At 36.6% G+C, this 26,004-nt stretch overlaps 1 protein-coding gene and 1 pseudogene across 8 annotated transcripts in view; one reads left to right on the top strand and one right to left on the bottom strand.

Moving 5' to 3' along the window:
• The window catches only part of GTF2I (general transcription factor IIi), a gene marked incomplete at its 3' end in the record, with an annotated part of 98,599 nt that overhangs the window by 20,695 nt on the left and 51,900 nt on the right, over positions 1-26,004 (bottom strand). For 3 of the 7 annotated variants that reach the window (XM_082645464.1, XM_082645465.1, XM_082645466.1), the window contains 8 exons: positions 25,140-25,196; positions 23,174-23,236; positions 14,762-14,872; positions 13,594-13,659; positions 9,594-9,777; positions 5,990-6,048; positions 5,113-5,184; positions 47-230 (listed from right to left, as the gene is read on the bottom strand). In XM_082645464.1, coding sequence (XP_082501590.1) covers positions 47-230; positions 5,113-5,184; positions 5,990-6,048; positions 9,594-9,777; positions 13,594-13,659; positions 14,762-14,872; positions 23,174-23,236; positions 25,140-25,196 — 796 coding nt within the window. Of the gene's footprint in view, positions 1-46; positions 231-5,112; positions 5,185-5,989; positions 6,049-9,593; positions 9,778-13,593; positions 13,660-14,761; positions 14,873-23,173; positions 23,237-25,134; positions 25,197-26,004 lie in introns of those variants that run through there. The other 4 variants (XM_082645467.1, XM_082645468.1, XM_082645469.1 and 1 more) reach the window with 2 other exon arrangements.
• LOC309817292 (elongin-C-like) lies at positions 17,684-19,810 on the top strand (annotated as a pseudogene). Its single transcript has one exon. The product of its transcript is annotated as an elongin-C-like (transcript).

Raw genomic sequence — 26,004 nt, 5'->3', positions numbered from 1 at the left:
TTTCTTAATGACAACATTAAATTGTTTCTGCAAATTATAATCCTACCTTTTAATAACAAATTTAATTCGATTGCCCACTTGAATAATTTTTTCCAGCCTTGGGATTCCATACCACGAGGGACTTCTAAAAGGAATGTTTTCTGGTAGTCCTTCCACATACAGATCATTAGGATGTGCTTCAAATTTCTGGTAAGGTACAGCCTTGGCTTCGGTGCTCCCTAAGGCTTCAGCTTTACAGAAGAAAAGCAATTCAAAAGACCGGAGACTAAGTTTCCACTGAAATCATATTTTAATACAATCCATAGCAAAGTATATGTCAACTTTTTAAAAAGCAAAGTATACTCTGAAGATATCAACAGCAACTACTGAAATAGACTTAATACAGCAAATGCAAATATTAAATGACCCACGATCAAGAAGTAACTTTCGGTGAATTTAAGTTTCCTGATACTAAGGCCATCTTAATAGCTCTAAGATCTTATTTTTATGTATTCTTTTTTAAAAGATATTTATTTGGCTGCGCTGGGTCTCAGTTGCGGCATGCGGGATCTTTAGTTGCAGCATGCATGTGGGATCTAGTTCCCTGACCAGGGATCGAACCCGGGCCCCATGCATTGGGAGCGTGGAGGCTTAGCCACTGGACCACCAGGGAAGTCCCTCTAAGATCTTATTTTTTAAATTCTCAGTATCCTTGAGAATAAATAAAGAGAAGAAAATCATGACCAACAATAAAGAGCGCAACTTAAATGCTACTTTTTCAAATATCCGGAGGCAGACTTTTGCTACTTAATGCTTCATGAGTACAATAAACTTTTTATTGGCTCTTGCACACTAACTTACTTCAGGCTATACTTTTATCTGTATTGCAACCATGAGATTACTGTTCTTTACCCCTTAAACCTCATCAGTGTACCATTTTCCAAGGAAATAATTCATGGAATGACAAATAAAAATAGTAAGCGGAGGCTGGTTTAGATTAAAAGAGACATATCAAGCAAAATTAAGGCACAAAACTTTATTGTTTAAATCCAGGTTCGAAGCAAAAACTTTAAAGATACTTTTCAGATAAATACTTTGCAGATAAATGAGGAAATTCAATGAAGGACTGGATAAGAGCAAAGAGACTGTTAATTCTGTCAAGTGTGATGAGGACACTGTGACACAAAACGTCAATGTTGGGACTTCTCTGGTGGCGCAGTGGCTGGGAATCCACCTGCCAATGCAGGGGACACGGGTTCGATCCTTGGTCTGGGAAGATCCCACATGCTGTGAAGCAACTAAGCCCGTGCACCACAACTACTGAGCCCGTGTGCCACAACTACTAAAGCCCGAGCACCTAGAGCCCATGCTCCGCAACGAGAAGCCACCACAATGAGAAGCCCATGCACCACAACGAAGAGGAGACCCTGCTAGCCACAACCAATGAAAGCCCATGCGCAGCAACGAAGACCCAACACAGCCAAAGATCAAATAATATAAATAAAACTCAATGTTGTTCAATGGTGCACACTGAACAAGGAAAATGACACCATGCCTGTGATATGCTTTATTAAATTCCTACAAGGGGAACGAAAGAGGAAAGGATGAACAAAATGTGGAAAATCTTAAAGATCACTGATTACAAAAATGGGTATATGGGAATGCATTGTACTATTTTTCTACTTTTGAATAGGTGTGGCATTGAAATTTTAAAATGTAAAAATGTAATTACTAACCCCTACTATGAAGCCACATCCAAACAGAGCTTGTAAAAAGAAAGATCCAAGCAATTTACAAAATATCAGCACTTATAGGTCTCCCTTGTATTCTGTGTTAATTCAAATATTTTACAATCTGATGGTTGAAAAAAGAGTGGCTCCTTGAAGAATCTGCATTTCTTTGATTGTTAGTTTGACGTTCCTCTCAAATTCAAAGGCCTTCTGTCTTAATTTCTTCCTTCATTTCATTAGCACCAAATCTGAAGGGCTCAAGTATAGGATCTCTTTGATAAAAGTAAGGAATGTGTATTTGAAAAAACAAATACAATGTAATTTAGATCATGGCTGTTAAAAGAAATATTCTCTTTTAAAATATGGTAAAGGCTTTCACACTCACACCTGGGAGTAATATTAATTGTAATTATTCTGTTAAATATAACAAAAAAGAACATAAGCCTAATTCTAACAAACTTTCTATAAAATAAAAAAGAACCAAACTGTTGGGAGTTGAGAGAGAAACAGCACAAGTTACAGAAAAAGAGCAAGGCCAAGTGCATTAGTGGTCATCACATCATCGAGGTCTCCCCTATATTAAGTAACCAACCCCCTGTCTCCCTATCCCCCTCATTTTCCTTAATTTTTTCCTGAACACTTAACACCTTCTAATATACTGCATATTTACTGGTTGCTTTGCTATGCATATTTCCCTAAGTTATAAGTGAATGCTTCCCAGGGGAAGCATTCATCATCCTCTGTGCTGCTGAGTTCTCAGCACCTGACACATAGGGGGTTCACAGGTGCTGAATGACTATGCTGCTGCTGCTATACAACTTTCAAGACTTGTGTTTGATATGACAGACAATCATACGTTTTCTGCTTTCCCTTTCAGTAACCTTAAAGAAAGCAACAATCCTGCTGGCTTTTCACTCTCTAAAGTAACTCCAGTCCCAAATGACCCACCTGAGGCCACAAGCAGGATTTTGCTGTTTGTAATATAACAATACATAAACTCTTATGTATTTTCTTAGCTCTGATACAATGAGAAAATATTTTCTACAGGCCAATTTTTCTTTCTATGAGTACACTATCTCACCCACAGCTTTCTCCTTCCATGAGGGAAAAGTCATGGGTGCCATGGCTGGCTGGCACGCACCCATGATCTAATAGGATTGGCTGTTTCTTACCCCAGGCTGAATTTCTAGAACTAAATGTGAGGCCAAAGTTTAAGCCTGTTAATGCAGATGCACATTATCCTATGTCAGCTACTCATGAATTATGATTATGACGACACTATGGTGGCATCTCAAATGACAAATAAGGTTCATAATCTTATTTCACTAAATGTCTTGGAAATATAATGATTTTTAAAGTGGTGAAGATTCTCTAGTTTATTGTTCATTAGCTGATTTCTGACCAGATGTACGAGGAGATACATTTTCATTAAGGTCCTACATTCATGTTGGGTGGTCAAGGATACTGATGAGGAAAAGCTTACACTCTGACTTTTTCTCAAGGCTCAGTAATTTCTCAGTAATTTTTTTTTTTTGTGGTATGCAGGCCTCTCACTGTTGTGGCCTCTCCCATTGCGGAGCACAGGCTCCGGACACGCAGGCTCATCGGCCATGGCTCACGGGCCCGGCCACTCCACGGCATGTGGGATCTTCCCGGACCGAGGCACGAACCCGTGTCCCCTGCATCGGCAGGCGGACTCTCAACCACTGCCCCACCAGGAGAGCCCTCTCAGTAATTTTTAAAAAACTGTTCCATGTATTTTTATTTTTTAATTAATAAAATTTTTTTGAGTCACACTTTTATTTATTTGTTTGTTTGCCAAGGGGCATGTGTGATCTTAGTTCCTGACCAGGAATCTAACCCGCGCCCCCTGCTTTGGAAGGGCACAGTCTTAACCACTGGACCACCAGGGAAGTCCTTCTGAGTAATTTTTTTTTTTTTTTTTCTGTGGTATGCGGGCCTCTCACTGTTGTGGCCTCTCCCGTTGCGGAGCACAGGCTCCAGACGCGCAGGCTCAGCAGCCATGGCTCACGGGCCCAGCCGCTCCGCGGCATGTGGGATCTTCCAGGACCGGGGCACGAACCTGTGTCCCCTGCATCGGCAGGCGGACTCTCAACCACTGTGCCACCAGGGAAGCCCATTCTGAGTAATTTTTAATGACACTGGTCCATTCAGTATTTGTTGAGTATCTGCCCAAGCACCAAGCACTATTCTACTAATAGCCAAGAGATACAAGATCTGGGCTGCTGTTTGAACTGCGTTGTAGTGGAAGGAAAAAGGTAGCCATTAGTGTTTTAAGAAAAAGGGTGATGGCATACAGTGTACTTCGTGGTTTATGTTAGAAGGGTAGGCAGTAAAATCTGGCTGCTTTGGGGCATTGACTTTGACTACAGTGACAGACAGCAGTGAAGAAAAAGATATGGATTTGCAGTGTGTTTTAAATGTACAGTCAGCAGGAGGCCTTGTGGAAATGAAGAAATCAAGTGTGACTGCTAGGGGGTTTGGCTTGGAAGACTAGGTAGAGTGTGGTGCCACTGGGAGGACTGGGAAAGGAACATGCTGGAGGGGGAATCAAGGACTCTATCTAGGACCTGTGAAGTCTGAAGAGCTGTCGAACGGCTGGGTGAATATAAAGGTGTGGTGTAAGAGGAGTTTTCAGGGCTAGAAACTTGAATGTGAAAGTAATCGGGAATATAGACAACACACTATTTTTAAGATAGAGTGGGACCATCTGTGGAGGGCTCAGGACTGAGCTGCAGAGTAGCACCCCAAAATTTAAAGAATGGACTAAAGGGAGGTACCGACAAGAGAACGAAGAGGACAGCCAATAAGACATGAAGAAACCCAGGAACAAACCAAGAGTCAATAACGTTTGAAACTTTCCCTAAGAATAGTTTAAAATGCTTAAGAGAGAAAAAAAAAATAAGACAACTAGGTTGAACACTGCTGAAAAGTACAATAAAGCAAGGGAGTTACTTCTGGTAACAAAAGATGTTGCAATGATAAACCGAACCTGAGCAGTTTAAGGGTTTAGGGATGCCAGCACAGCAAGCACTGCTAACCAGCAGCCTGCCTTCCAGGGACAGACTGCTGCTGCTGGTCCCCTATATCCCGGGGTGGCACACCATTAAGAGGTATGAAGACGAAAGGATTCCCAAACTGTGAAATGCCCTGTGCCGAATAGCCCGTACACAGTATAAATAGCTTAGTCAAGAGTACATGGGTTTTCATTACAATATTCTCTTCCCTTCTGTACAGACTTAAAACTTTTCACAGTATACGTTAAAAAAGTAACAATAAAAGAAAACTGGAGATGAGTCATCCATTGTATTTACTTTCTTAAAGCCAAATCTGGAAAAGTTATTCTGTGATATACTTTAGCTAGGGGGGAAATTAAACTTACCAAATTTTTTGCAGAAAAGCTGATCTACCATCTTTCGTAACTTAGTGATTCTGGCATACCACTCTTCTTTTACTGTAAGGGTAATACACACAAATTCTTCAATTTGATGACATTAATAAATTATTAAATGTTACTAAATAAATTATTAAATAGGTGGTATTGTTTTTCTGTTCTAACTAAAATTACTTCTAAGATTTTAGAATGTGTTTATTAAAACAGTGCTGACATTGAATAAAAAGTCTAAGAACTAACGAAACAATAACAAAATGAAAATTCACAATTAATAGTAACTTTACAGAGATACATTGAAAGTGTCACCACTAAAGCTAGGAAATAGAATTCATTTTACTCAAGATCAGCTAGCAGGTGATTTTTGTGATGATAAATTTGGGGCCACAATAATGCTGGTAATCCTTTCATTACACCAACTCTAAGTGATGCAATTTCCATTTCTTATCCCCACCCTACTCCCTCCACTCCAGAGCAAAAGCAACTAAGAGAACAGATCATGATTGGATTTCCTTCAAAACACATATAACCAACAAGTGATGATGCCCATGGCTATGTACTCTAAGAAGTAAGCCTTTAGCTCCTGGGTATAATGACGGATGATCATTCAACTGATACTAATACAGACTAGGATACTACAGACTAGGATAATAAACTGTTCAATACATTATGCCAGAAAAATTTTGCATCTCAAATATAGAACAGACATGGTTCTTTTATAGTTTATCCAGAAATGTGATGTTTACATTTATTTATAATGGGTTATTAAGAACAAAATGTGTTTATTATTCTAGAGAATCCTGGACAATATTCCTTGTACATCATGTTCTGATCTGACATACAATTTGACACAAGACTGGAGACCTACCTCCTGAAGCTGGTTTATCAAGCTGTAAGTCTTCACGTGTTGAATTCAAAAGTTCATGTCTGAAAGGTGAGAAAAATTACTAATAACTACTAGTATTTGTCATATTCAGTCATCAAAGCCAGTTTTTAAAAGACAGCCTGAACTCTTGAGCACAACTAAATCCTAATTTCTTGAGATTTCCAGAGTCATAAAACCAAATGGTAACTGCAAATTGTTTCTTAATGTGCTTCATGGAGTGTGTGTACGCGCACGCACACACGCGCGCACATACACACACACACTCACACACACAGAGTAAACTTTGTAAATCAAAGGTATTTCATAAAAGCATAACACCAAAGGAAGCAAACTGCAAAAATTTTAAATGGGAGTCTTCAATTTTACATTACATTCAAGACCACCTAAAAACATCTATAATCTGGTTATAAAAACCATATATATTTCAAAACTAACATCTGCAGGACAGCACACATGCTTTTAAAAAATTCTTCCGAATACACAAACACCCCACAGAATTTTTACAATCTAACTTATGTATCCCGCCTCACTCTATTTTGTTGTAATATCCTGAAGTAACGGGGAAGAGGGAGGAGACTGAGATCACAGAGAAGCATGGCCATGTATTAACCATAATCTTGAAAATGTTAGAAACTAATATAGGGTTAAGTCAATGGAAGAGCTGTGAAATAAAACGTTTGCTGAAGTATAGCATTACCCTTCTAAATAAACATAATAGTTTCTGTTTATCAAGACTAACCACATTAACCTTTGGGGAAAGGCTTACAAAGTCCCTTCCAAATGTGAGAGATGGCTTCCCATAAATAAGAACATCAAAAGGACTTGAACAGAACCTGCACAGTATGAGTACCTTGTGGTGAGCTTGCACAAACATTTAAATACCCAAAGATAGAGTTTTATATGCTTTAAGATCAGCAACCATGAGCAAAATCTGAAAAATTATTTGTATGTTTTCCTTAGCTATTCAAAAAAAATTTCAAAACTTCTAACAAATTAAAATGCAAGCACTGTAAGAAAATGACAGTACAAGAGTTCTTAGAACAGGCTTATTAATATATCAATATGTAGGGGGGAAGGAGTGGTTATTTGATTCCTGACTAGGACTGGTGTCAGGGTTTTAGAACAAGCCTCTTTTGTTTACCATTCAATTTCATGAGAGACTAAGAAATGTTCATTCATTCATTCATTCATTCTTTCTTTCTTTCTTCCTTCCTTCCTTCTCATTGCCTTGTTTCCTCATCTGTTAAAAAAAAGTGTGGGTGATAATATAAAGTGCTTGACTGTACTGGACGCATCGGGCTGAACTGCCATTACTATTATTCTGACTTCAAAGCTTGTTCTCCACACCAAGGTGTCTCAAACTTTAATGAGCACTGGAATCACCTGGGATCCTCATCACATGCAGGACGGATCCAGTAGATCTAGGTAGGATCTAAGATGTGGTGTCTCTGAAAGCTCCCGGGCGATGCCAATGCTGCTAGTCTGCACGGCTGCCTACCATGCTGTCTCGTGTAAGGAGAGTTTCGCTTGAATTGTTCATAGAAAAATGGAGGACAAAATCTTTTAAACTACAATTTATTTGAAAGAAAAGTATCTGTTAGCAACAAGTTTCTCTGTGGAGGACAGCTCACCTATTACCTATGGTATTTCTTGGGTCCTTTTTATCCTTAGTTAAATCCTATCATTCCCTTATTTAATACCAATACAGAGGCAAGTCTGCTTGGTTATAATCTTTGATCAAGGTGTTTGTTAATTTCCCCACTTTCTCAACAGTATCAGAGCATTGCCAGAAAAATGAGCATGAATACTTCTGCAAATGACTATCATTCTGCTACTGTTATTGACTTTACTATTTATAGCCCAAAGATATGTGGGAAAAAATTAAATCAGTTATAATATGCACGTGACTCAAAAAGACTCATTCATATTAGAACTTAAAATGAAAGCCACGTAATTCAGGGGAAGTGAACCCCGCCCCCATTCACTGAAGGGTGAGTACTACATGGTCTACACCCATCATGGTGCTATCTTTCCCATGCCTGTGCCTGGCTGAGGAATAAGCACTTGACATAATCCTAACCAAAGAGAAGTAAGGCCATATTCCAAGGTTTCCTTCTCTCAGAGAAACACAGGTAGCTACTGTCCCTCCTAGTAGATGTGTCTGGCTGTGAGTTCTGGAACTACTGCATCCAGCTCACTAGTCTAAGGAAACTATCAGCACAAGGAAGGAAGAATCTGGAAAGGAGCAGAAGCAGAGCCCCAAGTATCACTGTTTTGTTTATTTTCTAATTTTTTTAACTTTTTTTTTTTTGGCCGCACCATGCGGCATGCAGGATCTTAGTTCCTGACGGGGGATTGAACCTGTGCCCCCTGCAGTAAAAGCGCACAGTCTTAACCACTGGACTGCCAGGGAAGTCCCCAAGTATCACTGTTTTAATCATCCTATCTCTGACCCCCTTGCTACATGAGATAAGAATCTTACTGTAACAAGCCAATTTGAATAAGGGTTTTTGTTACTTGGTGCTGGAAACATCCCAACTGCTACCCAACCTCTTTCATGCTGCAATCTCTATTTGCTTTCAAGCACGTTTGGCTACAGAATTCAAGGCTCAAATCATTTCCAATTTGAACTTGGAAAGAATGACGTAATAGCGTTACATCCCTTACTGCTGAAATCAAGTATATGATATCTGCGTGATTTTCATTCTTTATGATGACATGGTCTTATTCTCTGGAACCTAATGATTTCTACCTTTATCCTTAGGACACTGAAACTTTATGAAATGTGACCAGGCATATATCTTTGTTTTCTTCTCATATCCTTTCTCATGTCTCATATACACAATCATCTTTACAATTTATAATACTAATAATCTTTTAGCCCTTTCATTGAAAATTTTAGTCTAGCAATTATATTTGATAATTTCCTAGACAACTATTCTCCAACTGTTCCTGTTTACAAATGCATCTAATACTTGCTTCATGCATCTAACAGAAAGTTTTCATATATCGACATTTGCTGAAATATGTTGATATATGCCCTCTTAGTGTTTTAAAACTTTTATTGTGATCTTAATAGAATTTTAGTCAGTAGAAATTATGGAAATGTGTGATGTAGCTGCCATTTTTAAATGGAAGCATTTACACTTCCAATTGCTGCACATAATTTTTTTTAAAGCTCCTTGCTACAACCCTACGTCAGTGCTAAAGAATTTATAGCATTCTACTTTTTCTTTTCATTCTTACTTCTACTGTTTATTTTTATTTTTATAATCGACTTTATTTCCACCTATGGTTTTTAAAATTCAGGTCTAAAAAAATAAGACACTGATACTTCAATATTTTCTTTAGCATACGTAGAGAAAAATGGTAAAAGAAAATAACAGCTGTATGCCAGTCAGGCATGGACAGGTGTTCATACTCCAAAAGCCAACCCTGGCATAACTCACATAGACACACTGAAAAGTAGAAATAAAACAACATATAATAACTCAAACTTAATTTAAATATAGCCCTAGTGGTTAGTGAATATTTGTCAACAATATAAAAAGATGCACTAGTCAAGAACAAAGTCCAAGAGTCTTACTTCTTTATCACAAAACGAATCCTTTCCTTTGCAAGTAATATCCTCTCAAGGCGAGGAATTCCATAAGTAGATGGCCTTCTAAAAGGGATTCCTTCCGGAAGTCCTTCTACATAAAGATCTTCCACGTGGGACTGGAAAAGAGGGTACGGGATCGTCACAGGACCTTTGGCTTTTATAGCTTGAGCTTTAAGGGTAAAAAGAGAAAGGGAAAATTATGAAACGACAAGGATTAAGCACAGTTTGTAGAAAAGAATAATAATCGAATACGTACATATTGCTTTGCAATTTTTATTATCACTGCATCAGAAGCAAAATAGTACAAAAGGACTAAGAGGAAAAGAACACCAAAGATGCCAGTACTCTACTTAGTCAAAACTGCAATGAAATAATATATTATTTTGAAATAATGTAGATATAGGTAGACTTTCTACTCAAATCTGAGCCACAAATGACCCCAGAAAAACATACCAGCTAATTTCAGCTAATACATACAGCATATAATGAAAAAGAAGTAATATGTTAAAAACATAAATGTTGATGTAAAAAGGATTTTTTAATAAAATAACTGAAGCAGAACATTTTTCTGAACTGTAAAAATTCTAAAATTTATTTATTGAGAGTACAATAATACAACAACTACAACAAGCCAAATGCACAAAGAATCTTAAGAATCAAATACAATGAACAGCCTTTGATAGTTTTATTAAACAAACTACAAAGAGTCAGTTTTTCTAAACAATAGGGGACATTTAAATATCACTGGGTATTAAACAGTGTAATGTTTTTAGATGTGACAATGGAACTGAGATTAAGACAATGCATTCCTCTCACCCAACTTGGAATTTTACAATTTAGAGTTTTGAGAGGTGAAATGACATGATGTCTTGGACATCAGAGTTTTAAAATGTTCTTGCATCACAAAGAGGGCAGGAAAGGCCAAGAAAGAAAATATTGTAAAATATTAAACACTGTTGAACTTGGGTGATGGATATTTAAATAGAGGGTCTTTGGAAGTATGAATTTCATAATAAAAAGTTTTAAAAAGCATCAGTTTACGTTCATCTACAACACAAGCACATTTTTAGCTAGCATTAAAAATTGCACAAACATTTTGATACTAAGTAAAGCAATGCCAAATTCTCCATGACTACATAGCAAACACCACTAATTCTTTCAAAGGTTTCTAGTTCATGTAATTAACATATAGCACAGTTATATAAACTGCTTTCCAGCGAACAGAACAGCACAGATGCTACTGACCTTGCCAGAAAGGTTCCAAAGCAAAAATGACTACGGTGGACTCCCCTCAGCCCCTGCTCCCTCAGGAATCACCTCTCAGAACAGGTCCACTTTTTTGCTGGTATTTTATGTAAAAGTTTATTTGCTAAACATTAATCTTTGTACTCAAGTTTCAAGTGTACCATATTACACATTAATTCTGAGTTAGAGTTAATATCCTTCGTTGATATACTACATCTGAAAATCATATTCATATTTAACAATGAAAATACCTTCCCCGAAGGCAATTACCATTAAAGATGCTTTGAAATTATGAAATGTGAATATTATTATTATAATTTCACAATGACTGGTAAACATTATTCTCTTATATGCAAAATAATCAAATAAATATATCACCATCACAACAAAAGTAAAAACATAACCTTTGCTTCTCTTTATGAGAAACACAGAAATTTATAAAAACTGTGATAAGTAAATTCCTGTTATTCATAATAGTACTAAATTAAGAATACAATTAACAAAAATATAAACAGCAAGCATTTATTATGTACTTACATCCCAAGTATTATAGGAAGCACTTCACAAGCACTATCTCATCTATCTCATCAAATCTTCAGAGTAGAGCTATAGTTCTCATGCCTTTCACAAATGGCTCAGAGAGGACTAAGAGAACATGGCCAGAGAGTCTGTCCCCACAGCCTGTAATCTTAACCACCACGTTATAGTGCTTCCACGTAGAAAGAATATGTTGTGAGTTTTTACTTTGAAATTGTCTAATTAAAATCACAGGCAATAGGACTTCCCTAGTGGCGCTGTGGTTAAGAATCCACCTGCCAATGCAGGGGACATGGGTTCGAGGCCTGGTCCGGGAAGATCCCACATACCGCGGAGCAACTAAGCCCACGCGGCACAACTACTGAGCCTGCGCTCTAGAGCCCGCGAGCCACAACTACTGAAGCCCGCGCGGCCAGAGCCCGTGCACTGCAATGAAGAGTACCGCTCACTGCAACTAGAGGGAGCCCGCATGCAGCAACAAAGACCCAACGCAGCCAAAAATAAAATATAAATAAATTTATAAAAATAAAAAAATAAAATAAAACAAAATCACGGGCAATAGACTCTGACTCTGAAACATGGGAAAAATACTGAGAACCTTAAGAAAATAACTGAAAATATTAAAGAAGGGCTTCCCTGGTGGCTCAGTGGTTGAGAGTCCGCCTGCCGATGCAGGGGACACAGGTTTGTGCCCCGGTCCGGGAAGATCCCACGTGCGGTGGAGAGGCTAGGCCCGTGACCCATGGCCACTGAGCCTGCGCATCCGGAGCCTGTGCTCCGCAGCGGGAGAGGCCACAACAGTGAGAGGCCCGCGTACCGCAAAAAAAATAAAAATAAAAATAAAGAAAAAGTTACTGAATTCCTCATGAAGTTTACTCTAATTATAGATCTTCCCTGAGGAGTATTATAATCCGTGATAGGGAACTGTTCAAGTTACTTAAAGTAAATAATCCCAATGTTGTTTATCATTTAAAAACTTCACTTAGAGGGGCTTCCCTAGTGGTGCAGTGGTTGAGAGTCCGCCTGCCAATGCAGGCGACACGGGTTAGAGCCCTGGTCTGGGAAGATCCCACATGCCACAGAGCAGCTGGGACCGTGAGCCACAACTACTGAGCCTGCGCTCTAGAGCCCGCGAGCCACGGCTACTGAGCCCTCGCACTGCAACTGCTGAAGCCCGCACACCTAGAGCCCGTGCTCCACAAGAGGGGAGGATGCCGCGGTGAGGGGTGGCCCGCTGCTTGCCGCAGCTAGGGAGAGCCCGCGCGCAGTGGTGAAGACCCAACGCAGCCAGAAGTAAAAATAGATAAAATAGATTTATAAAAAATAAAATTAAATTAAAAATTCACTTAAGAGAAATTCAGTAATGCAGGATAGCACTACAGACTTCCAAGTTAAAATTCAGTGTATTATACAATTTTACAGCTTTGCCAGTCATTTGCAAAGAATTCTCCGAATTTAAAAAACCCAACAGGGTTTCCCTGGTGGTGCAGTGGTTGAGAGTCTGCCTGCCGATGCAGGGGACGTGGGTTCGTGCCCCGGTCCGGGAAGATCCCACATGCCGCGGAGCGGCTGGGCCCGTGAGCCATGGTCGCTGAGCCTGTGCGTCCAGAGCCTGTGCTCCGCAGCGGGAGAGGCCACAACAGTGAGAGGCCCGCGTACCGCAAAAAAAACAAAACATATTTTTTAACAATTTTTGCTATTTCTAGGTGAGCATTTGATACCAGGTGATAATAAATCTTGTTTCTCTGATTACTATATAAAGGTAGCTATAGGACGGAATACTAAAATAAAAGGAAAAGAGAATTTGAGATCTAACAAACTCAGGTATCTATCGAGAGTAGGGAAAATAAGGGCATCTAGATGAATACTAGATTTAACACATAAGGTTTAAGGAACACTATTGCTTAAGAAAACACTCTTCAGTTAAATCTCCAAGATTCAAGATTTTGCAACAAATATATAAATAAACTCCCAAACACACATGCTTAAAGTTTAACGGAAATACTAATTGATAATTAAAGAAAAGAAGCTTCTTCTAAAGCTTTGTTGTGATCTGGAAAGAAAATTTCTAATATTTGGACAGATAAGTAAAGAAGGCACAAACACTGGTAGAATGGGACTTGCTCATATTAGATGAACAGTAATTCCATTGTTAAAAAGCTTACGGACCAAACCTTACAGGAATTTTTGAGTTTAGACTTACCATACTTTCTCTCAAACAACTCTTCAACTTGTTTACGCAGGTCAGTAATTCGAGCATTCCATTTCTCTGAAAATTGAGAGAAAGTTAAAACTCAATGATAAATCCCTGTTTGGAGGCACTAATATGTTCTGAAGACGACCCAACATCTAACGACTTATTTTCTACATAATATATCCTGATTTTTAATAATCCACCTGTCTATATAATTTTACTGTTTTCCTAAGGACTTTATCTTTTTTGCAGTTCTTATAATTGGTTCAATGAGAGATTATAGGGTTGTTTAAAGATTATTTTCAGAACACTTCATACTGAGTACAAGCAGGAGGGCAGAAAAGACCTGTCAATTAAACACTACAAAGTGAGGCGAAAAAGAGAAAGGTCCTCAAGACTGTGCAGGAAACCTTCTAAAACATGTCTACGTTGTACGGAACTAAGACTTTATATACAGTTGCAACTTATAATAAATAGCATGATAAAGACTATATATAAACTTACTATATATATAACTTCAATTTATATTCAGTAATTATGACTAAGACAACTTAAAATATTCAAGTACTATTTAAAAAACGTATAAAGCTAAATGTTCTATTTATTCAAAATATGGATCACAAACACATCTTGCCACTAATATTTTACTTAGTCCCTTCAAAAGGATATCACTGTGGTTTGATTAGATCAGAGGCCAGCAGTTACACAAAGCAAGAAAAATTAATATAAAAATTATATCTGAAATAAAAAAGTGATCCAAATCTCAGACAAATAACTGAAATACTAAGTCATTAACACTGATTTTTAAGTCTACCCATTTTTATTTTATTTTATTTTTGGCCACATTATGGCTTGTGGGATCTTACTTCCCTGACCAGGGACTGAAGCCGGGCCCCAGCAGTGAAAGCATCGAGTCCTAACGACTGGACTGCCAGGAAATTCCCTTAAGTCTACCAATTCTAGTTAAGATACAATGTCTTATGCTTTGGTATACACAAACATGTGTAAGCAGTGTCTTTAAGGTTACTTCAAACTGTCCATGGCTTTCCTCAGCTTAGATTATAAGGCAGTAATATATTTAAGGCATCCTCCCCAAAGAATGCTGTAACTCTTCAGTAACAGAAAAAGTTTGGAAGGAAAAAAAAGTAAAGAGGACCACATTTAATTGACAACTTACCAAAGTTGAACTCCCTCACTTTCCGTTTGCCGGCATTGGCAGGTTCTGTGACTGGCGGCTGGGGAGGCTCATTGCTCTTTGGTCTCTTGGTAGGTGGAGAATAATCATCATCTTGAAAAAGAAAACTATCATCACTGGAGGAACAGTCTAAATGAGTGACAGCCACTGCCTGTAAAATTCTCAGCATTCGAAAGACGTGGGGGGATTTAAATATGACTGGGACAGCAACCGTTATTTCTGTATTGCCATTTTCAGCGTATTTTTTCCCAGTTACATTTCCAGCTTTCCTACTCTTTTCGGAGGTGCTCAAGTGAATAACCCTCGTTTTCCTTTGTCTTGCTCCTTTTTTTCAGTTTGCTTAATTTGAACTAAGTCATATAAATTTCCCCTTCTCCTAACTCCTCTCAGACAGCTGTCTAGGATTATAGTGTATTTTAAATCTTCCAAGAAAAAGGTTTTAATGGAGACAGCTACCAACAACTATACAAATATATAAGAAAATGGGGAGAAAATATATCTTGAATGGAGAAATATTTAAGCTTATACAAAATTCAAGCATACATAAAGGAGGTTGGATAACTGTATATTAAAAACTTTTAACAAACAGAACTAAAAGAAGTAAGATTATATTATTTGTGAAACAGGTATTGTTGATTCATCCAATACAATACCCATGTATGTAGAAAATAAGCGATCATATATTTAATCACAGAATATAGACTATCCAAGACTTTGTAGTAAGAGTTCTTTGCGGCTACGCCTGCAACTCAACTCTGCCATGATACTTCAATACATCTGGTGCTAGAATAAAGGACACTGGATCAAGTAAGAAAAGCTATCAACTGTCATCTTCTTCTGGTCCCTGAAAATATCAGTTGGCACACTACTGAGATTTCTGCTCAAACACCATCTATAAATTACTGAAAATACCATTTTCAGATATCTATACTTTAAAAAATGTGGGATGAAGAAGAAAATAATTACTGGGTTAAAGGCAACAGCAGTAACAAAAAGATACCATAAGATACACTAAGTTCCCCTTTTCAGTATAATTTTCATTCTCATTTTATAGCTAAACAAACAAGATCAGAGAATGCTATATGACTTAACCATGTCATATGCTAGACAGTGCAGCTGAGATGAAATTATGGGTATCATTCTTTCAGCTAAACAGGTTAACTCTCAAAAAACAATAAGAAATTCAAACTTAGCCTAATATACAATGATGCCTTGGACAGCAATGGATAACTTTTATATACTTTGTATGTTAAGCAAGGGAAAATCTGACTAAAGCCTAAAATACTTCAATCTCATTCCTATCATAGCATCAGAGAACACAGACATGGCTGCCCTTGTTCACTGACTTTGGGCTCTTCCTTTACACAGCCTGTGGATACCAAAATCCACAGATCCTCAAGTCACTTATATAAATTGGCATATAATTAACCTATGCACATCCTCCCTTATACTTTAAATCATCTCTAGATTACTTCTAATACCTAAGACAATGTAAGTGCTATGTAAATAGTTGTCTGGCACATGGCAAATTCAAGTTTTCCTTTTTAGAATTTTCTAAAAACCTCTTTCTGAATACCTTCCATCTGCAGTTGGTTAAAGCTTGCAGCTATGGTGGGCCAACTGTAATGTCAACAGATATTCTGATTACCTAAAATCATTTACTGACTGACTATTCAAACCAATAAGACAAAAAGGTATCAACGTCACTGATACCAGATAAAGTCATATTAGGACCCATTTATGTGCTGGGAAAAGGAATACTATTTCAGGAACAAGTTATCATATAAACAACTTACGACACTACAAAACCTTTCACGCGTTGAATTCCACTGTAGAAACCCATGTTCAAATCCAGAAAAAAACAAAAAAAAATTTGTAGTAAAAAACAATTTAAAAATGACAAACTACCAGTAAAATAAAACTTGACTATGTAACATGGGCTCATAATGATTAAACTATTACAAGGATTAAAAATGGTCAAAAAATTCTTAAATAGGTTATTAAATAATTAGATTCACACCTAAGTAGATACATTTTGGAAAACATACAAGGTATTTCTCTAATGTCTGGCTTTCAATTCTGAAAACAGCTGACAAAATCCCCCCTTTCCAATTTCCAAATAGATTTTTAGACGCCTGAGAGTATTTTCAGGCTAATTTGCAAAGGGCAAAATGAAATATACTCATTTCACCTATGAATATTGTCAAAGCATTTTAAATGCTTAGTATTAATATTTCTTTACAAACATTAAGCAGTGACATTTAAAACAAAAATATTTTCCTTACAGGCTAATGTAGCCTAAATATTTCTATAGATTATCATTTAAAATTATTGCTAATTGAATTATATAACATGAAAACCAAAAGAGTATAAAATACAAAAGAAAATATAGCTTTAGGATATGGTAATGAAAAGTCAGTGCTCTATCATATTCATCGCAATTGTAATCTGAACGGTTTGAAATTGAGGCCAAGGGGAAAGGGCAAGAGAGCTTTTCTTTAGTGTCCAAGACCTCATTTGTTCAATCAGATTAACTTATTTTAAAACAAAAGGATTTAATAGTATAAATATACTTTATAAAAGTAACCTCATCGGCCATAAACAGAAAAAAGACAAATCTAGGAGAGTGTTTTTTAACAAGATAACAAATGATTTAACAAAGACTGTAAAATATTAAAAAGTGATTATCACATTTCTCTCCAGTGACAAATAATGAAGTCAATCTGTTAAATGTAAACAGAGATGAAATTAATTATGTGTGATGATAAAATACCACACCACATATTTTATTAAAAGACTAACCCATTTCATATATTTATTACCTGATCTTAGAGTGTTTTAATTCATATGAAACATAGAATTAGATCAAGAAGAACTATGAACTCAACCACACCTTCTATTTTTTTTTCTACTCTTGCAGCAAAAAACTCTGATTTTGAAAAAGTATGAAAAACTGTTACTCTTGACCTCAAAATCTCTTTCAGAAAGGATCCAAATTATTTCTCTGTAGCAGAAGCCAGTCTGCCTCTAAACAATCAGTCCAGCAGGTAGCACTGTTTTCTAACTATCATGGTGCTTCAACATTATAAACAACCACTTTTGTGTAAAAAGACACATATCTCTGGACACTTCCAATTTAAGCCCAAACTAAAAATATTTACATCATCAAAACTAAAAGCTTATAAAATGAATTTCAAGATATTTTAACATGCAAAGGCTGCAATTCAGTGAGGAATATGTGACAGCTATGCCTCAGTCTTAAAAACAAGCCTCCCAGGCTTCCCTGGTGGCGCAGCGGTTGAGAGTCTGCCTGCCGATGCAGGGGACACGGGTTCGTGCCCCAGTCCGGGAAGATCCCACATGCCGCGGAGCGGCTGGGCCCGTGAGCCATGGTCGCTGAGCCTGTGCTCCGCAACGGGAGAGGCCACAACAGTGAGAGGCCCGCGTACCACAAAAAAAAGCCTCCCACCCCTTGAAAAAAGGCAGTAACAGACCCTAACCCAAAATTACTATCTAAAAAAATCCTGTTTTCCTTTTTGCAACATACTTACAAATATGCCTATAGATAACACAGACCTCAGAGCTAAAATGTGTTACTAAACTCATCTAATTCTTGATGAATTCATTAATAGCATATAAAAATTTTTTCTGATACTCTTTTCAGCATAATCAAATTGGTAATGTTTTATCAAATAATCTGACACCTATTCAAAGTAAAAGAAACAAATTAAAATAAACCAGGCGCTCTTTCTCTTAATTAATTACCCTACACATTTCAAATTAATAGATGGCATTTTCCACCCATGGACCCAGGTCCTAAATCCTCCAAAAGTCTAATTTTTACATAATAATTGGATGTTCATTAAGTGATTTGTTAGCAACTATAAAGTTGAAAATACAAAGTATTCAAACGATAACCTACCCAATTACATAGATTCTATGAACTCTCATGTAACATTTGTAAGATAAGCATAATAACTAAACAGTGACAAATAGCAAAGACTATTGCTCTATCTTCAGAAATGCCCAGAATTCAATCACTCCTTATCCCTACTGTCACCATCCAGTTCTACAGCACCTCCCTCTCTGCCCTGGATAACTACAATAGCTTCGCTTCCACTGTGGTCTGCTCTCAGTCTTTACAGCAGCCCTGTTTCTTCAAGAAGGAGGACAGAACTTATCACTTCTCTGTTCAAAACTCTCCAGTGGACTTGCCTTTCTTGTTCACACCTTAGCGCCTAGTACAGCCCCCAGCACATACAAGGTGCCTGGTATTTGTGGACTGATTAAATGAACATTTGAATACTGTAGTCCTTAATTTTGTGCAGCAGCCAAGTATTTATGAATGTCCTAAGCATAAATTTCATGAAAAAGGATACCACCAGAGGATGAAATCCAACTATTCAAACTCTAAAACAGTGTTATCCAAAGTGGCCCTGGCATAGGGCTGTGGTGGTGCACGGGGACCCGGTGCAGTGACAGTGGTCGCTGCGGAGCTGATGAGAAACTACTAAAGTTCCTGTGGACGCAAAGCAGAATTTCATAAGAACATAGTGGATGGAGAAGAGAAAACCTACGGTGGCTGTGAGGGCCCTGATGCCATGCATGTAAAATTGTTATCTTCGGATGGTCACGAATTTACTATAAAAAGAGAACATGCGCTAACATCAGGAACAATAAAAGCCATGTTGAGTGGCCCAGGTCAGTTTGCTGAGAACGAAACTAATGAAGTCAGTCTTAGAGAGATCCCTTCACATGTGCTATCAAAAGTATACATGTATTTTACCTACAAGGTTTGCTACACTAACAGCTCCATGGAGATTACTGAGTTCCAATTGCACCTGAAATTGCACTGAAACTGATGATGGCTGCAAACTTCCTAGACTGTTAAATACATTATTTTTTAAAAAACCCAAAAAAGTATAGTCCATATATAGGTGGTATTGTGAACTGCATTCCGGTGTGTAACTATTTATGTATACTTTTCAATTTATTTAAGAAAGAAAAATTTTAATTTCAAGAAGAGTCTTACTTAAGAAGACACAAAATTAACCTTTTTAATCTATTTAAAATCCATTTGAAGGGACTTCTGTGGTGGTCCAGTGGTAAAGAATCCGCCTTCCAATGCAGGGGACTCGGGCTCAATCCTTGGTCGGAGAACTAAGATCCCACATGCCACGGGGCAACTTAAGCCCGCGCGCCACAACTACGGAGCCCGTGTGCCTCAACGAGAGAGGCAGCATGCTGCAAACTACAGAGCCCACACGCCCTGGAGCCCACGTGCCACAACTAGAGAGAGACCACCTGCAAACCACAACTAGAGATAAGCCCGCGCGCGCCACAACTAAGACCCGACACAGCCAAATAAATAAATATAAATAAATTAAATTTTAAAAAATCAATTTGAAGCCAAATTAAGTTAAGAAACAATGAGGGGGTTAGGCCACAGCAGAATAAACATGTGTGAATGACTCAAGTTCGGGGGAAAATGCATTGAAAGTGAACTGCACTGTAAGGAGACCTCTTCTCAAGCAAAACACGTCCTGTTATTAGCACACCCACGACAGCCAGACCTCAAACAACTCTTAGGTAAGACTGTCTCTGCACTTATCAAAGGCATGCATGTGTCAGAGACCTGACAACAGTCTGATTTTGCCCAGAAATGTAGTCACCATGTTTATGAAATTAAGGCACACACAGCCATATTACTCCAAGGGGTATTTCCCAAACCTAAGTAACAAAAGTTATACATGCGCACCACTGTCTTCAAGAACAAATTGATCATCCCAAATGGAAGAGCACATCTCAGCTCAATAGACTATTTCCTGCAGTTTAACATGTCTGCATCAATCTCAATTAAACCCTTCATAACATCACATAATTGCAAATAAAGATATCAAGGTTAAAGGACCGTGGAAAATCTTACAAACTTACTTGATGACAAAGTTTCTTTTTTCTTTTCTATAAACTTTTTGGGAAATGCAGAAAGATACAATATGAGAAAACAAAAGTCACCCCCAGGCAAGCAGGATTATCTTATTTCCTTCAAAGCACAAGTATTTTCCTAAACAAAACTAACATAGTTCTCTAGATACACTTTTCCTTTTAAAGGTGACTTGTTCTTGAAAGGCAGGGTTTTTCTTTTTTCTTTTTTTCCACTACGCATATTACACTAGGGGTCTTTTTTCAGATCACATATTTAAAAAAAAAAGTTACCATTTCAATGCCAATATATTTTTTCTAATATGAGAATGTATCAAAATTTAATTTTCTAACTATGGATATTTTCCTAGTTTCTAGCATTTTATAATCATCTTTCCAGAAAAAAATACAATATACTTATCAATAAGATGTGCATGTGAGTTCTCATTTGACCTGCCTTGTTAATATCACAGATTACATTTTACCTTCCTTAATGTATGGGTAACAATTAGCAATTTAATTAGAGTCGGTATATAATAGTTTGTTCATATCCACAGAAAATGCTACCCTGAAAAGTAATTACGTTACACAGACCTGGTATTTCACTGGTCTTCTGAACATAAGGCAGCAGCCTAAATAGCAAAATTCTACTCGTGGACAAATTTGGATGATGTATCAAACTTCTGGTACTATGTCTTAGTTTAAAAGAAATGGGATTTATCATTCCCTCCAAAGAGTTAAAACTGAAAAGACTGACACACATTTCAAGTTTATAAGCCATTTATTGCATAATTATCTTGACATCCCTTTAAAGGTCTTATACTATTAAAAACAAGTCTTTATTTTCTAAACAATTCTAACATAGCCTTTATCTGTTTTAAGATTTGCTTTCAGATAAATCAATGTGGTTATTAGTACTATTTAAAAGCTTTACGCTAATAATTTTTATCATCAATTTTTCTTATCTCTATAGGAAGGGAAAGGTTCTCAGTGCTCATAATATAAATATAATATTTATAGATTTTTTTCTCATAGTTGAGTTTCAAATTAAAAAGCAATCAAATTCAATTACTGTGGACTTCCCTAGCAGTCCAGTGGTTAAGACTCTGTGCAACAGGCTGGGGTTCGATCCCTGGATGGGGAACTAAGATCCCACATGCCGCCCAGTGTGGACAAATTAGTTAATTACTTACTTACTTGACTAGAAACAATTCAAAACTGCTTTTAGGTTAGTAAAATTATGTTAATGATAAAATATGTATATTAAATTGAGATGTTAACAAAGTATGAGAAAATTTCTGATATTAGGTAAAAGCCACCAATCAACTTATAATTTAGAAGCAATGAAGACAAACACTTTGAATAGCCTGAAGTAGCCAAACACCATAAATAACCAAGTGGACACCAGTAGGAGACAGGTTATTTAAAAAAAAAAAAAAAAAAGGAAAGACAAAGACAGCAAACCAAGAAAGGTTATGTAGCAGTTAAAAAAAATAATAATGATGAAGTACCAAGATGTAAAGTTATGGGGAAAAAAACTACGGAAAATGTGATATGTGTGTATTTTATTTGTTCATTATAATGCTGTATGCTGAAAACATCCATGTATTTTCGCAAAATGAAATATGCATGTGTGTATGTATATACATCAAATTATTTTTAGATGTATACACAATAAAGTGCCATCTACCACTGAGTAGAGGGGTCACTGGAGTAGGGCGGGGGTTAACAGAGCTGTATTTTTACCTTAGAGAAAACTACTTTGAGGAGAAAAAACTTATAGAGGAATAGTGTGACATAACTTCAAAGGAAAAAAAAAATCAATACACATTTAATAATTATTAAATATAAAGCATGATACTGTTAATAATTAGCTGAATCTTTAAATAATTCAGGACAGACTGGCTCATCTGCATTCATGCATTATCCTTGAAGAAAAAACTACATTTGAAGCAACTTTAACTATATAGAGAGATTAGTTTAGAATATTTTTGTAGCTGCTGCTTCAAAAGTTTTGAAGGACAGATTATATGCTAGCCTCTAACTGCATTTTATGGGGGAAAACTATCAACACCTTCTCCTCCACTTCACTAAGGTAGACACAGGGGTTCCAGTGCTAATTAAGTCTCTTATATCACACCCAATAACAGGTTATAAATCTGTTTCTGTGTGCATCCAGTCTGGTCATGGTTTTCGCTTTTTAAAAATCCTCTATTCCCAATGATAGAAAGTATATAGGTTGGCCCACTGCTCGTTTTCACGGCTTACTTTTTGTTGTCTAAAACTCCCAAAGCACTGGGCGTGCTGGTGGGATATGGGCTGCTTTGGTCACACATACACATATATGCTTCAGGTTTTTTTTCACAAGTTTCCTTTAAAAATGAATGAAATGCATACTTAGCAATGTGAATGTGACAAATATTTTTATGACCAGAAGTAAACTTTTGGAATCAATGCTTTTAGATAACTAACCTTCAATAGTCACCTCAACTTCGGGGTCCTCACTTGTTTCTGAAGGGACATGTTGAGTAGAATCTTGAAAAAAATAAAATTCTAAAATGACATTCATTATAAAGCACTTTCTATTATGTTCCAACATTTTACTGATTTGATATTCCAAAAGCAGCCTACTATAAAATTTTACTGGCATTTTAATTCATCTCGTATTTGTTAAGTTAAAATATCTGACCCTTTTCATTGTAAGTAGGGATAAAAGAAAACAGAAAGTAGAGAAACTCTGGAAAACTATTAGACAATACCAAATTACCTGCATTAATGGACTCAAAAAACTTTTATTTTTAGAGGAATAAAATTATAATGAAGTCACAATTATTTTCCTGCTGTAACTAGAAGACACTAGGATAAAAACAAAGGTTTTATTCTTTTTAAACTATTTCTCCTCTTCTTTCAGAAATCCTAGGAGTGGCTTATATTGTTCAATAAAACCACAATCAAATTTTTTGCAATGGGGACCTTCATATCAAAACCGTGACTATAACAAATGCATACAGGACTGTATCACCTAACTTTATATGCAACATACTTTACCAAATTAAATATTTGTGTTACTACACAAAACAAATGTACATCAGAATGTTAGTGCTGGAAGCTCAGCTAGAGAGTATCTGCATCAACTCTCTTTTCATTTTGCAAAGGTTGAAAGATTAATTGATTTGCCAAAGATTATGTTTACTTGTTAGTAAAGGAATAAAGAACAGAACCGAACTTCAATTCGACTCTATTAACACTGCAATATGACAATAAAAATTTCCTCAAAAATAAAGTAGTTCAAGGCCTAATATCTAATTCACATTGCCCAATGAACCCCAGTACAATTTGTCTTGTATACAGGTATCTCCTTGCTGTAAATACTGCCTATCCAAAACAGAGGATTTTGTTACAGAGGAAATATCTAATTACCTACACACAGTAAAAGAAAACAAAAAAATTTTCATCCACACCATCATCTATTAAAAAAACTCAACAAGAAATTTAAAATATTATTTAAAATGAGCATTTCAATACTTCTGCAAGAAATGTATTCCAATTAGAATACTCTAATTCTACAACTGAATTTGGAAAGATCAGTCAACTTTCCAGGGACCTTCAGAACTCCCTCCACTCGAAGAAAGTAAAAGATCAAATTACTGATTTAAAAAAAATAAAACAAAAAAGCAAATATAAGGAATAAAAAGGTACAGAATAGAGTTCCTTTTTATTCTTAAAAAAATAAGGCTTGACACGACCAGTTTATGTGAGAAATAATAATTCTAAAACAATGTCCAGTTACCTTAACCAGTTATTTTCCTTGGGAGAAATCTACAAAAATTCTTGTGGAACTATCTAAACGGTTTAGCAACAGGAAGCCACTCTGCATGGTAACCGTTTAACTCAAGATTCCAATAACTAAAAAAGCTGTACCATAGTTGAATATCTATTCAATCCTACAGTCAAAGGAGGATGGCTGGCTAAGAGACAAAGCAGTCCACAGGGTGGCTATGGATATAAAAATGAGCCAAGAGGAGATCTTTCTTTCATTAATCGTATGAAGAATACATGACCCTACTTTAAAAAATGGTACTAATAGTATGTTTTAAAATGAAATATGAACAGAGCCTGTAATAATTTTAATTCTAACCATCAAAACCATTCTTTCAAAATATGGCAAAAAATGACCAAGAAAAAATGGGCAGCATTTTGCATCATGAAGAGTTTTACTTACCACTTAAGTTTTCCTCCCCATATGCTTTATTATTCAGTACAGTAAAAGAGGTATATTAAATATCATCTTAGGACTAAAAACACAACCTGTTGGCTAAGAAGGCATACCATAACAATCATCATTTCATTTCCAAATAAGGTGCTTTAAGGATAATATTCTCTATAGTACAGAACAACATAATACAAATACAGCAAAGTAAAAATCCCTGTATCTAACCTTCTGCTGGTACTTCCATTTCTGTTCCTTCATTGCCCTCTGAAGAATGATGGCTTCCTAAAAAGAAAATATACCACATATAATAAACCAATAAAGACTGATACTGGAAGAAGAGATACTAGGTAACAATGCAAATAATAACACGAATACAAACTGATTCCTTAACTCCTTAGCAGTTAATACAAACAATGTTATCTAATTCAGAAAAACATGTAACACTTCTGTATGAAAGCTCAAAAAATTATTCTAAAACGTAAATATATAGATTAAACCGAAGTAGGTTTGGGGATTTACTATTAGTTACTGGAACTGCACAATATAATTACTGATAGATGTTAGAATTTGAGAAGTAGAATAGTATGTTTCAAAGTGCCATGCTCATCTGTCAATGACACACACACAAAAACACACATCAGAGTAAATTTCTTCTTTGTTCATAGACTCTATCAAGGATAGATAAACAAGTTCAGGTTGGGCTGTGAAATGTTTCCTGCTTTCCATTTTTACTATGGTGGAAGCTATGGAAACTCAATCCCCATTATTTAATCAAAGTTGCACTTAAAGGAAACTCATAAGTTAAAACTTAAGATACTACCTTTAGTCTCAAAAGCATTTTAATTCAGGTAATATAATCTGCCTGCTTCTAAAAACTGGAACATAAAGCAATGTATCAGGTTAGGCAGTCAAAAGGTAAACAGGCTCATCCTACCAGAGAAGAAGCTATACTCATAAATAGGAAAGAAGTAATCTAAAACCCAAGAGAGCCAATTAGGACAAGTGCCCAAACTGCCCCAGAATATTTATCCTCTGTCCTTAAATGTATGAGCTACTAACATAGAAAAGATTGAAAATCACTGCATTCGTG

The sequence above is a fragment of the Mesoplodon mirus genome, assembly GCF_964341445.2.
Source record: "Mesoplodon mirus genome assembly, chromosome: 15".
Taxonomy (NCBI): Eukaryota; Metazoa; Chordata; class Mammalia; order Artiodactyla; family Ziphiidae; genus Mesoplodon; species Mesoplodon mirus.
Note: the sequence above shows the minus strand (reverse complement) of the source record. Positions and strands in the feature narration are given on the sequence as shown.